The sequence below is a fragment of the Dermacentor silvarum genome, chromosome 1 (assembly GCF_013339745.2).
Source record: "Dermacentor silvarum isolate Dsil-2018 chromosome 1, BIME_Dsil_1.4, whole genome shotgun sequence".
Lineage (NCBI taxonomy): Eukaryota > Metazoa > Arthropoda > Arachnida > Ixodida > Ixodidae > Dermacentor > Dermacentor silvarum.
Window position 1 is genome coordinate 232,618,480 of NC_051154.1, and position 15,700 is coordinate 232,634,179.

Genomic DNA, 15,700 nt, shown 5'->3' on the forward strand with positions numbered 1-15,700 from the left:
AAACGCTTGCCTGGTTACGCGATTCACTGCACAAGAGATGGCTGTGTCGGAAAACGCAGGTCCACTGAATAAATTAACTAACGCCTATCTCGAAATCAGGGCGCCTAAATCAACCGAAAAGAAACAAGATTGATCTTGGTGCTTTTCGAACCAAGTGAACTATCCATAGGAAACATGCGACGCATTTCACTGCTAAAGAAGAGTGGCGAATACGCGAGACCAAAGACCAACTTTTATAGTCTTGAGGAGATTGGCTTCGTGATCATCGTTACAAAAAAAAAAAGATTTTAACAAGCGTGGCAGTACCGAGTCGTGCTCATTTTTACGCAGGTTCCTGCCGGACCCTCACCTGTACTTTGCGTAAGGTATACTTAATTAAGCATGCAAGCATTCTAACCAAGGTCAAAAAATGTCCACCACACTAAACGCAGGCACAAGCTGTGCCCCTACGCCAAGTACAAATACCTTCCCGTTTCACCCGAAACGAATATTCCCCGAAGTAGACCAGGAAGACACTTGTAAGATATGCAAACAGAAAACAGCCACACTCAAACACATGTTATGGAAACGGGTTGCCCAACGCAAAAGCAGAGGAAGTTCCGAGGCTCTATCGCTGAGGTGGGCAGCCGTTATGAGCAGCTTCGACCTTAGCGACCAGCCATGGGCGGTCCAGCAGGCTGGCGAAGCGGCGCTGAGACGCGATCCCGATGCCTCGTCATGGGGGACCTGCGCCTGGGTCGCCAGAACCCTGCAGGACAATTCAATAAGTTATTACCACCACCACCACCACCACCACCACCACCACCACTTAACGCAGGTGGTGTAAAGGCTTCAAGCGCGCGCTGTGCACGTGTCATCTATTATTTTGTTGCCGGATGCACTTTCGAACTCAAAAAAAGGGAGAAAAACAGAACGCCTCATTGACTATATCTACGATAGCTGCGGACTGAAACGCAGCAAAAAGAAGACGTATACATCGTTATCGTGTAATTCTTGGAGGCTGAAACTCGTCCGCAGATACGAGTGAGACTGCAGAAGGCGGTCACACAAATGTCTTCTTACCTGCATATGAAAGGCGAAGAACTATCCTCGGAAAAATGCCGATTAGTCGCATTTATACGCAAAAGATTGACTCCATATGTTGTACGTGTAAATGGACAAGTAATTGCTTACGAAACAAAGCACTGTTTCCTTGGAGTCATCATCGACAGTTATTTGTCTTGGACGCCACATATTGCATATATGAAAAAGAGGTTGACTGCAATATACCATGTATTCACATTTGTCGGCGGAAAGTCTTGGGGCGCATTTGTGCGCGCGATGCTACAGCTATACCATGCATTATCTATGGCTTCCTAAGATATAGCCTGCCCGTGCTGGGAAGCACCAGTAAAATGAACCTTCACACGCACCAGAGTATACAAGTCCAAGCTCTATGGACGTGCCTCGGCCTCCTTAAGTGCATAGCCTCCCGCATTTTTATCTATATCGCGCGACCGTCCATCACGCGTCATTTTAGCGCCTTTAAGCTGCGATAATCAGCGAGGCCGGCCGAAGTGCTCTCAAGTGCACTAAGAACTCTCCTGTACAAGAGTCGTCTAGTGCGATGTTCCCTTTAGGACGACGTACGACCATATTATAGTGTTCTCGCACGATATAGATGAAAATGCAGGAGGCTGTACATCCCCAGCCGCCACAATCGCCATAGCGCGTGACCCACCCTGTAGCAACGTACATTGCGTTCGACACTCTAAGAGTGCACATTCTACATGTCGCAAGGATACCTTTTCATCATATTGCTTGCCCGCCAACAACTAGGCCACATACGAGTTTTAGCCATCTCCCGACTACTCACGGAGCAACGCTACCATCGAATTACGTCTCAGCAGAATGGCCTTTGTTGCCACTGTGGGCTCTGCATTCACCTCGATTATGCCTTACCATTCTGGGCATGAAGAAGGCACTAATTGCTACTACAGGCAGCATTATCGCAACTACAAGGGGTCCACAGTGACCGCCTACATGTTTACACTGATGGGTCGGTCATGCACTCCAGTTCAGCAGCTGCACTATTTGTGCCAGCAAAATCCACAGTGGTGAAATTTAGGATATCGCATTTGACATGAACGGCTGCTGTCGGACTTGCAGCTCTGCGTGCAGTAATTCAATTTATCAATCAGGAAACGCCCTAGAAATGGTCCATCTTCTGCAATTCCAATGCCGCCCTCCAGAGTTTGCTCTCTGCATTTCGTCGTGGACCTCACGAATGACTTCTAGCGGACACACGAGAAATTTACCATCGGACAGTTGAGGACGGGCATGACATCGCATTTCAATGGTTGCCAAGTTTGTGGTATCCTTGGAAGCGAGCAAGCAGACACAGCCGCTCGATCTTCACATACGAGTGCCGATTGCATCGCCATCCCGATGTCCAGGACAGACGCAGCGGGAAAGGTCCGTGCGCTTGCTCACGAGCTTACGTTGGCAAAATGGAATTCACCACACTCTATAAACCAGCGCCTTTCTTCTCTAAATCCTGATCTGAAACTCCACCTTCCACATGGCTTACCACGACGGGAGCTAACCCTCATTTGTCGCCTAGGCTGGGAGTACCTTTTACCAACGCGTACTCCTACCTCATCAAAATGGCCACAAGTCCAGATTGTGAAGTTTGCGTGTGCAGAGAGACGATAGCGCACCTTCTGTGTGATTGTCGTCGTTTCAATGTACAAAGAAAAGCCTCTGCACCACGCTCGAAGAAATTGACAACCGTCCCCTCCCAGAAGCCAGAATTCTTTTACCCTGGTCCCAGCCGACGTCGGCACCAACTGCTTTCCCAAAGCGCTAGTGGGCTTTTTAAAAGAAACTGGACTCATTGAAAACTATAGAATGTGCGAACTGATGCCTTAACTTTTTTTAAGTTTTCTCTTCCTTTATTGTCTTTTCTGCCCTTACCCCATACCCCAGTGCAGAGTAGCCTACTCGACACTTAATGTGGTTAACCTCTCTGCCTTTCAGCTCTTGTTTTCTCTCTCTCATTACTCAGGAAAACGAAGCGCTTGCTCACGAGCTTACGTTGACCCAATGGAATTCACAATGGCTTGGAATACGAGTGAATATTTGACGTAAGCGCGAATACGGGTGCACGGAATCGATACGTAGTAATAAGACAATAGCAGAACGGGACCGTGTTATTTACTAACGCCAAACGAGTACTTTGAAAAACACTTCGTGCAGGACTAGTACGGTTCGGTGTGTAGCATGCGACAGACTCCTATTTCTGTCCGACGTTCTCGCTCTGTTGGAAGGCCACAATCTAACTGTTAGGGAGGTGTTTACCGTTAAAAACTTCTCCAACTTCATCACGTGCTCTATACTTGCAAAATGGTCGGTGAACAAGTACAACGTTTCCTGCAAACGGCAACGAAACCTTCGCTTAAACCGATTCTCACAGTGCGTGGGATGCGCATATTTTTTTCTAACCCGAAGGTAATGTATAGGCGCCTTAGCAGAAAGAAAAGTAAATAACATAAAATAAAAATCAGGGAAAAGACCACTCCGGAGACGCGGCACGCCTACGCCGATCTCCGGAGCTTCGACCATCGGCAATAATATGGACGGCTAGGCCTTTGCTGTTGCCTACAGAATTATGGTCTCATTAGCAAAATTTTAATTGTTGATTTCCATGGATGATATTGGAAATATTGGGAGCTATTGTATCACCGGCTTCGCCACAAATATTATTTCTCCAATGTGGAAACGAAAATAATCAAGCCAAACTGAGTGGATTAGAATTCGAATCATAATGAAGTACCGCCAGTGTATTTACAATGTGGCCGTTAATTAAAACGTGCTGGAGCACGCATGCACACACACGCGCGCGCGTGCGTGTGCTTGTGTATGCATGTATGTGTCATCGGATAGTATTCAGATGAAAAAAAAAATGCTTGAGCGCACTTTCAGAACAGAATTTTTCGGTGTATTTGAGTGTATACCTATGAAATTCCTAAGAAGTATACATGGCGCCACTAAAGAACTAGGTACGTTTGAAGGACATAAGAAATCATTTAACGGGACACTACGAAGAAATACTAAATCAGTTTATACTGCTAACGTATTCCTTCAAAACTCTATTGTCCTTCATTTCACGGTAAAGTTTCGATTATAAGAAGATAGAACGAAGGTCAAATTGCATTTAGAATTTTCCGTAGAAAGCTCAGCACATGGTATACGTCAGTGGGACAAACCGGCGCTGTGCATTTTGTGTGGGCAAACTGTATTTTTGCATTTGAGTCGTTGTAGCTCATTGAACTTTCCGTCTATAGCTCTTTTGGAATACAATGTAGTCCATCCTTAGTGATAAAACGTTAACCAGAGCTGACCAGACGCCGTTAAAGTTCATTACATCATGGCGAGCTGGTGCCGGAACCTTATGTTATGGTTCATGAGATTCCGGCACTCATGAGGTTCCGAACTAGGTCATGAGGTTTCGGCACTGCCTGAGACTTCCGTTGCCATTCATCACGGTTCTTGCGTCTTTTCTGGTTAGCGAGCCTCTTATCAAGGTAACAGTGACTTTCATGGTGAAATAGAAGGGTAATTTACTAATACAACTGAAATTCCTGTTTCCCTTTAGTATTCCTTTAATGGTGACGTTGGATAGATAACACTGAGTTATACGACACATTTATTACCTTCTCTATTAAATTACACCGGGTGCACGCATGCCGGGATATGGGCGGAGAACGGTATAAGGGTGGGGCATATATTGTGCCAACTGTACACAATTCCTGTCGCCGTTTCGGCACCATTAACTTTATTGCAGTGGAGTAAAGCGTGTTTTTCTTGCACAGGAAGACGGTCCTAAGCGGTTACTGTGCCTACGTGGCAATTCCTGTTATCTAGATGGTGCCAACCAAGCAGGTTCGTAAAAACATCCAGTCGCATTCCTTTTTTTTATTTTCTTGTGACTGATTTTATGTGACATTACATATGTGGAATGCAATGTGGTTAGTCTGTAAAAAAAAAAACCCTGCCTTTAAACTCCCAGGTTTCTGTAAACGTTGTCGACAGGTCACATGATTGTCGACAGCTATTAGTAGTCATGTTTTTTCTGCGCCACTTTGCAACCCTTCGTCTGTTCGTGATATCTGATAAAATCTACAGTGACGCCCAAATTATTATAACTTCTAAAATAAAAAAGCTTTAATTTCCATATATACACTCAATGCACGGTATCGATGGGAATCTATACCACTTCTTTATCATTCGAGATTTTTTTTCTGTTTCTTTCTTCGCCCGGCATGGTTTTTTCCTTTTCATTAAACTTTTCTTCCCCCCCCCCCAAAAAAAAAAAAAAAAAAAAAAAACATCCAGTCGTTCCCAGCACTTTAGTATGTCATTTTCTTCGTTTTTTAAATAATTATAATCATGGTTGCGCTGTATATTGATCATTTCGAGGAGCAGTTTGTTCTAGAGAAACGAGACAGTGCTTTCGGCGCGCTGCACGTGACCTCAGCGACAGCGCACGAATACGAAACCATTACCGCTTCTATCTTGCTTCTGTGCGATCAACTGTCGGAAATGATACTGAGTTTTCGCTAACGCACTGTACTCCAATCATGCTGGATTGAATCATTTGGATTGAAGACGTGTCCAGAAATTGGCTGCTAAAATAGTGACTGGCATACTAAGGAATGTAATGAATCTGTGTGGCCATGTTGGCGGACGGCTGCTACAACTGTCCGTACATGTCACCGGCACTTCGAGATGCACAGCTTTCCTCTAGGATGCAGAAATTTGCTCGTCCGCTAGCGTTGTGTCGCTAGCCTTCAAACAAAGGGCTTCAGCCCTCGAACGTCAGCAAGATTGAGTACCGCTAATTAAAATATGACAAAAGTGAGTAGCACTGCTTTCTGTCATAAGTTCTGCACAGTACCTACACACCTCTACCCTAACTGGCACTGAAACGTACGCCCAGCGTGTCAAGCGGGTCAAAAATAAGTGAATGGGCGCACACTTGAATATATTCGCGCTACATACACACAATAAATGACGGACTACACCGATAGCGCACGAGTGGTCGAAGACGATTGTTTCGTGATGGTCCACAAGGGAGTAAGCGACCTACCTACTAGCGGCAATGCATATTTGCTAAAAGGTACAAAACAATCTACAAGACAGCTACGCTTCAAGCCTTGTGCACAGCGAGAATAAATATATCGGAACTGAGCACAGCCGCGAACGATTAGGCAGAAAGTAATCAGATAAAGACCGCACCGACAAACTTTACTGAGTCGGAAACGTGACAAGCCGCCTGCTTCTAAGTATTTACGAAATAAAGAACGAAGAGCGAAACACGCTAATCCTGATTCAATTCATGAGCGGAAAGTTTGGATAGCTTGGAATACATATTTAGCCTCGCTTTTAGAGCAAGCACCCCATACGCTGCTCGCGCTCTTTGGACATAGCTTAATAAGCTCCGAAAGCGCTCTCGCATGTTCTCTGAAGCTGTGGCCAAAGCTTCGTGTCGTCCACCCATTCACCAGTCTACGATATCTCCCGAAACAGGTTTGCTAAGCCGCACCGGCGTCATACACATCCATTGTAAAAACGGAGACAACGGAGGCCGTTGAGGCAAGCAATGGAAGCGTTACCACGTGATAAAACATGGCAGCACCCACGGGATCACCCCTAAAAGGGTCAGTACTAACCAAAAATAGTATGGAAAGCCGGCGTGTCACGTCACCGGAGTGATGCGGTCTAACACAATATCATCGCGCACGGCCATTCTGTTTGGCACGCTGTGTAAGCAACATCATTTTCTGCGAAAGGGCGTACCGTTAGTGCCGCTTGGCGTTACACCGACTCATGGGGCAACACACTAAATGAAATTTATTTTGAACAAGAATTATTCACGAATACGCACGACATCGTGAAAGAATTGACTCTCGCCGTACTAGCTGGTCATGACGTCTGTTTTCAGTGAATGCGGGTACACATTATCGCACCAGGAAACGAGGGGCCGCATAAGTTGGCTACTCCAGCCCACAGATGAATATAATGGCAGCCATGAGATTTTCAACACCGGACGCCAGAACTGTATATTTTGCAAGCTCCGGCAATAACTGCGCAACCATGCTTGGTTCCTCAAGCAGGCGAAGTTAATTCCTCACCGAAACTCTAAATTCACAACCTTCTGCGTGACTTCGTAATAAATATTCCCCATTCTTTTTTTCTGTGGTTTGTTACGCACTTTCAGACTTCAATGCCGACACTTATGACGGCTGAGCATTGCGGGCAGACTTATAAGTGCGCATGGCGTGCATGTGTAGGCGGAGTGTTTTTTTTTTAAATTTATATATGATGCCTTTGGTTTACCTAATGCTCCTTGCATTTTCACGCGTGTAGTTCATCAGAGGGGGAACGTTGAGATAACTAATAACCGTCTCAGCAAAACAGGTATACCTTTCCATCATAGCATTACGTAATAAACGGAAATTATCGGAAGCATATACAATCCGCGTCTTCCCTATTTATGTTTAATTTTCACCTAACAACTGAAATTAATCATACTTTACGTCCCAAAGTTGAGGGGCTCTGAATTTTTTTATGGGGTTTCACGTGCTAAAACCACGATATGATTATGAGACACCCCTAGTGGGGGACTCCGGAAAATTTGGACCACCTGGGATCCTTTAACTTGCACATAATTCTAAACTTACACAGGTGTTTTCGCATTTAGCCCCCATCGAAATGCGGCCCCCGTGACCACGGGATTCGAACCCGCGACCTCGTGCTTAGCAGCTCAACACGATTGCCACTAATTAACCAGCTGGGTTCTGAATTTGTTACCAGTGATCGAACAAGGAAAGCCTTGCACAATCACCAACGTTTAAACAATGGGATTTGTACAATCATTTCATTTATGCTTGTTGTCTATTACTTCGCCGATTTTTATAGGTACCTCTTACCGAGACTGAATAGCCTTAAGGGATACCAACGGGTAAGGTGAAGGCTTCTTAAAAAAGGCGGAGACGTTTGAAAAGAGGAATAAGCTCTGATAGTTAGGATAGCTCAGGCGCTTCCATGTGTGATATGGCAGACGGCTATTAAGCTGATCTTATGTTTATATGAATGGAGAAAGAAAAGCTATCCTGGGGCGCTATAACGTAAAGCTATTCCAAACTTTTCTGTTCTAATTCTGCAATCAGCCCACCTCGATGGGTCAAAACATTTTCGGGCCACTCCCAACTTCGCCTGTCCGTCACGCGACGTCACGAAAACCGCGATAGCTCCCCATCTGATATAACGTGAAAACACTGATTGTGCATGATTGAACCGCACAAAAGAAAAATAATTATTCCTGATTCGACGCCTTTTCGCCATTAGCCCTCTGCTATTGGTCCAATGTATTCGGGCTACGCCCACTTCACCTGTCTGTCACGCGACCTCACAAAACCGCGAAAACTGACCGCGTCAAAGTGACGTGTACGGGAAAAAATATTAATATGCCGAACAAAACGGAAAAATTTTCTGAATAGCCAGAGACTGCCCCGTTCCGGACAGAATAGAAGATGGCTGCCCGCCGATCGCTCAGGCCCTCGCTACTCGCACCTGCCGGTGAGCATGTATTTATTTGCGCATGATAATCCTTTTTGCGTGGCAGTAAAACGTTATCGAGCCCTTTCGGCACGTATACGACCTCACTCTGCCAACTATTCTTTGCTGAGCATCCGTTTTAGCAGCATTCTTATCCTTCCGTTGCACGCCGCCGCGATTTTCGACCAGCCACCGCAAGCTAAGTAAGGCGTAGCGGACCAATCGGAGAAGCCGGCACCTACCCTCTTCTTGCGGTTATCTACTTTCACTGTGCTGGCTCGGCCCCATCGAAACCCTCCCCACTACAGCGTGCTCCTCGCCTCTAGTCAGCCAATTAGATAAGAAAAACCGCTGAGTGTAGACAATGTTATTGGTTTTGAAAGCGAACAAAGGTGACCTCTTATAAACGAGGAGAGTGTTTGATTGGGTTATTTAGACAACGCTGCCGGTCATCGCCCGATGATTGCGTCGATGGTTACGTAAATTTGACGTCAGGAGATTGGAATAAAAACAGTTTGGCATTAGCTTTACGTTATAGCGCCAGTGCTTCTACTCACTTTACTCTTTCTTTCCAGATTACGCTTCTTGTCGAGGGGAGGTAGTTGTAAACCCTGTGAAGGAAAACAGCTGTTGTCGTAGCGAAGACAAGTCCCCTTGTCAAAACGTTGGCAGCGGGCTGATAATTTCCTTGCTCAACCACTGTTCATTCATTATTGTTTCCATCTTCCTATTTTCTTTTACTTGGATGAAGGCTGTAAGGGACGCCCCGGAATGGCAGCACTCCCTTTTTATGTAATATTTTAATACTTGGTGTTCTTAAGGTTTACGAAAAACTGCGCTTTTGCGTTTTGCTTGCAATGTGGTCGCCTCTATTGGAAATTCAACCTGCCTTTGTCAAATCAAAAGCAGAACGTTATTGAATATAGTCACTGAGCACCCACCAATGTGGCGCAGTAACAACGTACTATATGGCCATTTTAATATGTCATTAGCATTTTACTACAAACAGCAGTATATACAAGCTGTAGAGAAGGGCCAATCGCATTCGTTAGTGCGTTAGTTCGTTACGCTTTGCTTTAGGCGTTACCCAACGATACGAAAGAAGATATCGGTTCTGGAATCGAACCAACGACCTTGCGTTGTCATTAGTAAAACTTTACAACGAAATTTGCCCTTTGGGCACGGTGTAAGAATAAGTTGGGTGCTGACACTCGCCGCTCCCTGTAGAGAGAGAGCGCGCGGACAGATTGTGTTCGCAGATGACCTTGAGTGAGCGGTGGTTTTCGCCGCAAGAATACAGATGGCGTTGTAGCGTGGGAGCCCATAGAGACCACCAAGATAATCTGAAAATAAAGGGGAAGCGGAATGCAGCATTAATGAAACACAGAACACTGTGGGGCCACAATAAGTATGAGGTGGTGCGTGGAATCTGGAAAGGAGTAATGGTGCCAGCGCTAACATTCGCAAATGCCATTATATGCTTAAAATCAGATATATTGGCGGGTTTGGAAGTTAACCAAAGATCAGTAGGCCGGTTGGCTTTGGGAGCACACGGTAATACGACAAATGAGGCAGTGCATGGAGACATGGGTTGGGCCTCTTTTGAAGTCAGAGAAGCACAAAGCAAAATTAGTTTTGAAGAAAGGCTCAGGAACATGGATGAAAATAAATGGGCGGCTAAAGTGCACAAGTATCTCTACATGAAAAGCGTGGACACAGAATGGAGGAAGAGGTCAAGGAAGTTGGCAACTAAGTACAGGATAATCGAAACTGTAAATAGACAACCAGGGGTCATCAGAAAGAAAGTGAGAGAAACAGAGACCGTGAATTGGATGCAAAGAATGGAAACGAAAAGGACAATGGAGATTTACAAGAATGAGAAGAAAGAAATTAGAAGGGAAAATCTGTACGATAACACAAAGGGCAGTGCCTTGCTATTGAGGCTCGAGCCGGTTGCCTAAGGACGAAAACATATCGGAACAAATATTCGGAATTAGATGAGACATGTGTATGCTGCAGTAGAGATCCAGAGACCACTCAGCACATCCTAATGGAATGCGACGGGATCCACCCAGCGAGAACCGTAGGTAACGTGCGACTCCCAGAAGCGCTTGGGTTTAAAGTGGAGGGAAACATAAACAGATCAGCCGTAGAGATCAGCAAGAGACGATTGGAGTACTGGTGGAAAAAAGTAGGGAAAAGATGGATGCGACCTGATCTCTTAAAATCATAGGCAGCGGTACAAGGTAAATTTTTGAAAAAGAAAAATAATGATAGGTATACAAAAATGCTAGATAAAGAACATGTGTAGTATACCTGATTAAATCAAGCAGGCTAGGTGACTATTTGTCGCCAGTATAGGCTGCCTTTAGGGAGCCAGAGTTGCGCGACTGTTTTCCGCACGCCGTTAGCTCCGCCTCCATTTATTCCAGCACCACTATTCGCCGAGCGCCGTCACGTGGTCAAAAGTGGTTCCGATGCACTGCGGAGAAACCAACACAACGCAGGCGACGCCAACACTCCCCGGTTTCCGGCAGGCCAAGCGCAATTGACATCGGCGCGGTTATTATTCGTGCTGCTGCTGCTTCGATGCTGCTGGTCGAGAGACGTGTGATCGCAAGTGTATTCTCGGGTGAATTGTAGAACAAGTGTGATATGACGCCTTCACAGCGCTTTCAGTAGGACGGGGCGTTGCGTGCCGAACTGTCGCAACCGCACCGAAAATAGTGAGGCATTTTTGGAGGTGCCACGAGCGAAATCTGCTATACGCCGCCGACTCCAATGGCTGCTGGCTATGGGCCATGACAGGCAGACTCCGAAAAGACCTAGAATATGTGATGTCACTTCCCTTCGCTCCATATGAATGTCGTTCTTGTATTCGTAGATATTACACCTGTATCTGTGCGCGTGTCTAGGACAAGTGTTTGTTTTTGCGCTTGTACCATTTTCACTTTCGGGGGAAGTGTGAAAATTGCTTTGTTTACGAGCGCGAACTGGAAGTTTATTAAAATAATTACAGGGTAACGGTAACAATTAGTAACGTTGTATTATCAAGTGTTGCCGTTTTGCCGGCCTCGTTCACTTCTCATCGTGATAGGGATGGTTGTCGCTTTATTGCTTGTCAACTGTTTGTTGGCTTTCGAGGGCTACAATTCGTTAGTGTGCTTTATTTATTTATTTATTTATTTATTTATTTATTTATTTATTTATTTATTTATTTATTTATTTATTTATTTATTTATTTATTTATTTATTTATTTATACTGCAGCCTAATATAGGGCTATAGCAGGAGTGGGAACATTATGCATTCTTACACAATAAAAAACATACACATACACAAAAAAAATGAAAAAAGAAAGCGCTTTACATGTTAGCGATGTGCTTAGTGGTGGTAGCTATAAAATCTTTTAGTGATAGTGAACGAATGTTGCCGGGGAGAGAATTCCATAGCTCAATTGTACGTGGGAAAAAACTGTTTGAATGTGTTAGTACGGGCAAAGATAGGTGATATGTTCAAGGCGTGGGAGCTACGGGTACAACTTGCGTTTGTAAATGTGATGTAGTTACAATCAGAATGTTTAGTTCACGGCGCTGTGTTGGGAACCAGAAATTGCAATAAAATGTACCTTATTGTCTGGCTCATTGGCAATTTCTAATAGCGGCATATAGCACTAACAAACACTGGTCTCCATTCTAATCCGCGTTGTCAGCCGGAATCTTAGCATGTGTGTAAATATTCTTAGAAACCACCTGTACTGTGACGTTTAACTTATCCTTGGCAAATGGCTATGGCATCGCTTCAGTAAACCTGCTATTCGCATGCTCCTGTCAAAATTGTATCAAGATTGTAGTGTGTTCAACAAGCAAGGAATAAAAGCGCGGCTTCTTTTTCAGTCTAACCACGGCACTGCGGAAGTTGCACAATTTAGTGTACCCAAAATAAATTTACACGTACAATAAATATGTAATGCATGCAGCCTTAGCGCGTTTGTCGGCTAGATGAGACCCATAACACACAAATTTGTCCGTGACTTGTAAAACGCGACAAGGAAGCTATACTGTAGTCATTAGAATGAACATTGTGGTGCAGCGCAATGCAAATATTTTAAGAGTGCATGCAATTGCTCGCGTCATTCACTTGAGTTCAGCTTTCATACCTTCAACACAAGAAATGTTGGACGCAACAGCGCTGTTGAATCGCGCATTCATATTTTCAGCTGTCGCGGGCTGTGACCGCATGCATGCACGCCTAATGTTGGTGTCACACGGCCACTTTCGATCGCTATCGAGGCCGATATGGGTGAAAATTCTCGACTGCGATTGGCTTCCTTCCTCAGTTAACGCAACGGCCGCAATCGCGACTGAGAAATTTTATCCCGATCTGGCTCGATCGCGATCCGAAAGTGTGAAGATGGAAAGGGCTACTATAAGAATTATAGCACCAGTGTGTATGCGTCACACGCTGTATTTTAAGCAATGATTGCATACTAAGGCACGTAAGCGTAAATACCAGCCTCGTAAACGTGAGGTTAGCAGTCGAGTTTTACTCGCAACAAGATAAAGAACAGAAAGAAAGCAAAGCAAAAAAAAAAAAAAAAAAAAAACTGCTACTGGCAGTGCCGCGCGAGCACGGCTCCTACGCGTACGGCGAGTGGCTTTCCCGCACAACTTCGGAATCCAATATGGCGTACCTTGGCTCAACTCTGGCTTTCTAAAGGGAGCCTATACATATAATATGGTGGGGCTAAAAAGAAAAAAGGTAAACGGGCTAGGGAGCCTATACAGTTTCTAAGAGCCCAGGGGCCGGCGCTGCCCGCGCGGCATGCATTCGGAAATTTGCACGACGCGCGCGGGGTGAATGCACGCCACATGCGTGCTAAAGTGTACTTGCTGAAACTAGCGTGTGTGTGGGACGGCTTGTCCGTGTTCTCTAAACGTGTTGTGTTGTACCTGTGATTCCTGTGAATGCATTATTAGGCTGATTCGTAACTCTGCTGGGATTCATTCAACTGTATACCACGCCGCGACATGTGACGCCAAGTGCCAGTTAGCTGCGCTCGGGCTTGCTGTGCTTCAAAATGGGCAAAATGTTATGTAATAAATTGACAGTCGCGGTATCGGACTTGTATAGGGAGCGTGTGTCGCTTTTGAAGGCTCCGCATGAACCTGGATGTTTAGAAAAGTGGCGATGGGCGATTCCGAGAGCCGGTAGAGTTTTACAGACTTCTGACCACGTGCGCCGTGTAATATTGCATTGTGTCCGATCTGCTTTGACCATTCCGGAAAACAGCTCTGATGAAGCATCCCTGGCGAACACAAAGAGCAGAGGTGGACTGTTACACCCCAACGTGAAGCTCGTTGAGGTGTTGAGAGCAGCTGAGGAGTACCTTGCAAAACATACAGACAGTCAGTCTGTATACTCGGAAACGGTGAAATATGTGCTTGGCACAAAGAGCGTGACTTTTCCATGTCCTCAGCACAAAGAAGAGGTCATTTCACAAATTCTGCACTATTTCTGAACAATGAGAATGAGGCTGCACCGATAAGGCCGGAACCATGAACTTGAAGAAACAAGCTCAAGAGAGCGAGAAAGAAAAGCTAGCAAAACTTTGTTAATCCTGAATTTTGTTGCCAAGTTTACAGAATATATTAATTTTTGTTATATTCCTTGTGAATGCAATTTTAAACAGTTTGAGCCATGTAATGTGTAGTTTTGTGACAGAATAAAGTATATGTTCAGCCCGCCTTTCAGCATACCATTCTTAACATTATATACGGCAAGTATAAGAGCACTGCACAAACCACCAGACATACTTATAGTTGGGCGTGTTTTTTTTTTTCTAGTATAAGAGAGCCTATTCTCTCGAAATGACAGAGTTGTATAGAAAAATTATGCACATTCATGGGCAACATGAGCACAAAATATAAATGCTTTAGGAGCTGCGCTGGATTTAACCATGTGACATGCACTTCATCAAGCTGTACTGCATGCACACGGCTTGCTGTTCTGGCACAAAGTAGAGCCACCATTGCCTCTACACTAAGCGGAAGACTGCGCAGGGGTCGTGTGTCGAGCGAAGTTCGTAACCAAGCACATGTGTAAGCTTCGAGATGCAATGATTCAAAATGCTTCAAAATGCTTTGAGGAAGTTTATTTTTCCTTTGCTTTAATTTGCCTGAGACATTGGCGGGAGCAACTAGAAAATACAATCGATATACAGGCTTCAACGTGCTATCGGAGCTATTACAAAAACGCCGGTGAGAAATCAGCTGCACATCCACTTAGATAATCGGTCGGGTTACTCTGCAGAGTCCCGGTGTATTCATCCATGTGCATACTTTTCTTCAATCCCCGATATCGAGCGCGACAAACGAGCAAAGCTCAACATCGATAACCTGCATAGCGGGAATCAGTAATGATGATGATGATGATGATGATGATGATGATGATGATGATGATGATTTATTGGCATCCCCTTTAAAACGGGGCGGCGACAAATAGTCACCTAGCCTGCTTGATTTATTCAGGTCTACTGTACATGTTCTTTATCTAGCATTTTTGTATACCTCTCATTATTTTTCTTTTTCAGAAGTTTACCTTGTACCGCTACGAATGATTTTAAGAGATCAGGTCGTATCCATATTTTCCCTGCTTTTTTTCCACCAGTACTCTAATCGTCTCTTGCTTATCTCTACGGCTCATCTGTTGAGATGTTTCCTTCCACTTTAAACCCAAGCGCTTCTGGGAGTTGCACGTTACCTACGGTTCTCGCTGGGTGGATCCCGTCGCATTCCATTAGGATGTGCTGAGTGGTCTCTGGATCTTTACTGCAGCATATGCATGCCTCATCTAGTTCCGAATATTTGTTCCGGTATGTTTTGGTCCTTAGGCAACCGGCTCGAACCTAAAATAGCAAGGCACTGCCCTTTGTTATCGTACAGATTTTCCCTTCTAATTTCTTTCTTCTCATTCTTGTAAATCTCATTGTCCTTTTTGTTTCCATTCTTTGCATCCAATTCACGGTCTCTATTTCTCTCACTTTCTTTCTGATGACTCCTGGTTTTCTATTTACAGTTCCGGTTATCCTGTACTTGGTT

The 15,700-nt window shown here is 44.8% G+C and overlaps 1 protein-coding gene across 1 annotated transcript in view; it reads right to left on the reverse strand.

The window, feature by feature from the left end:
* Positions 1–547: 547 nt before the first annotated feature.
* Positions 548–15,700, reverse strand: part of LOC119437724 (G protein pathway suppressor 2) — a 38,816-nt gene continuing 23,663 nt past the window's right edge. The window contains exon 3 of the mRNA XM_037704700.2: positions 548–748. Coding sequence (XP_037560628.2) covers positions 716–748 — 33 coding nt within the window. The 3' untranslated portion in view covers positions 548–715. The remainder of the gene's footprint in view (positions 749–15,700) is intronic.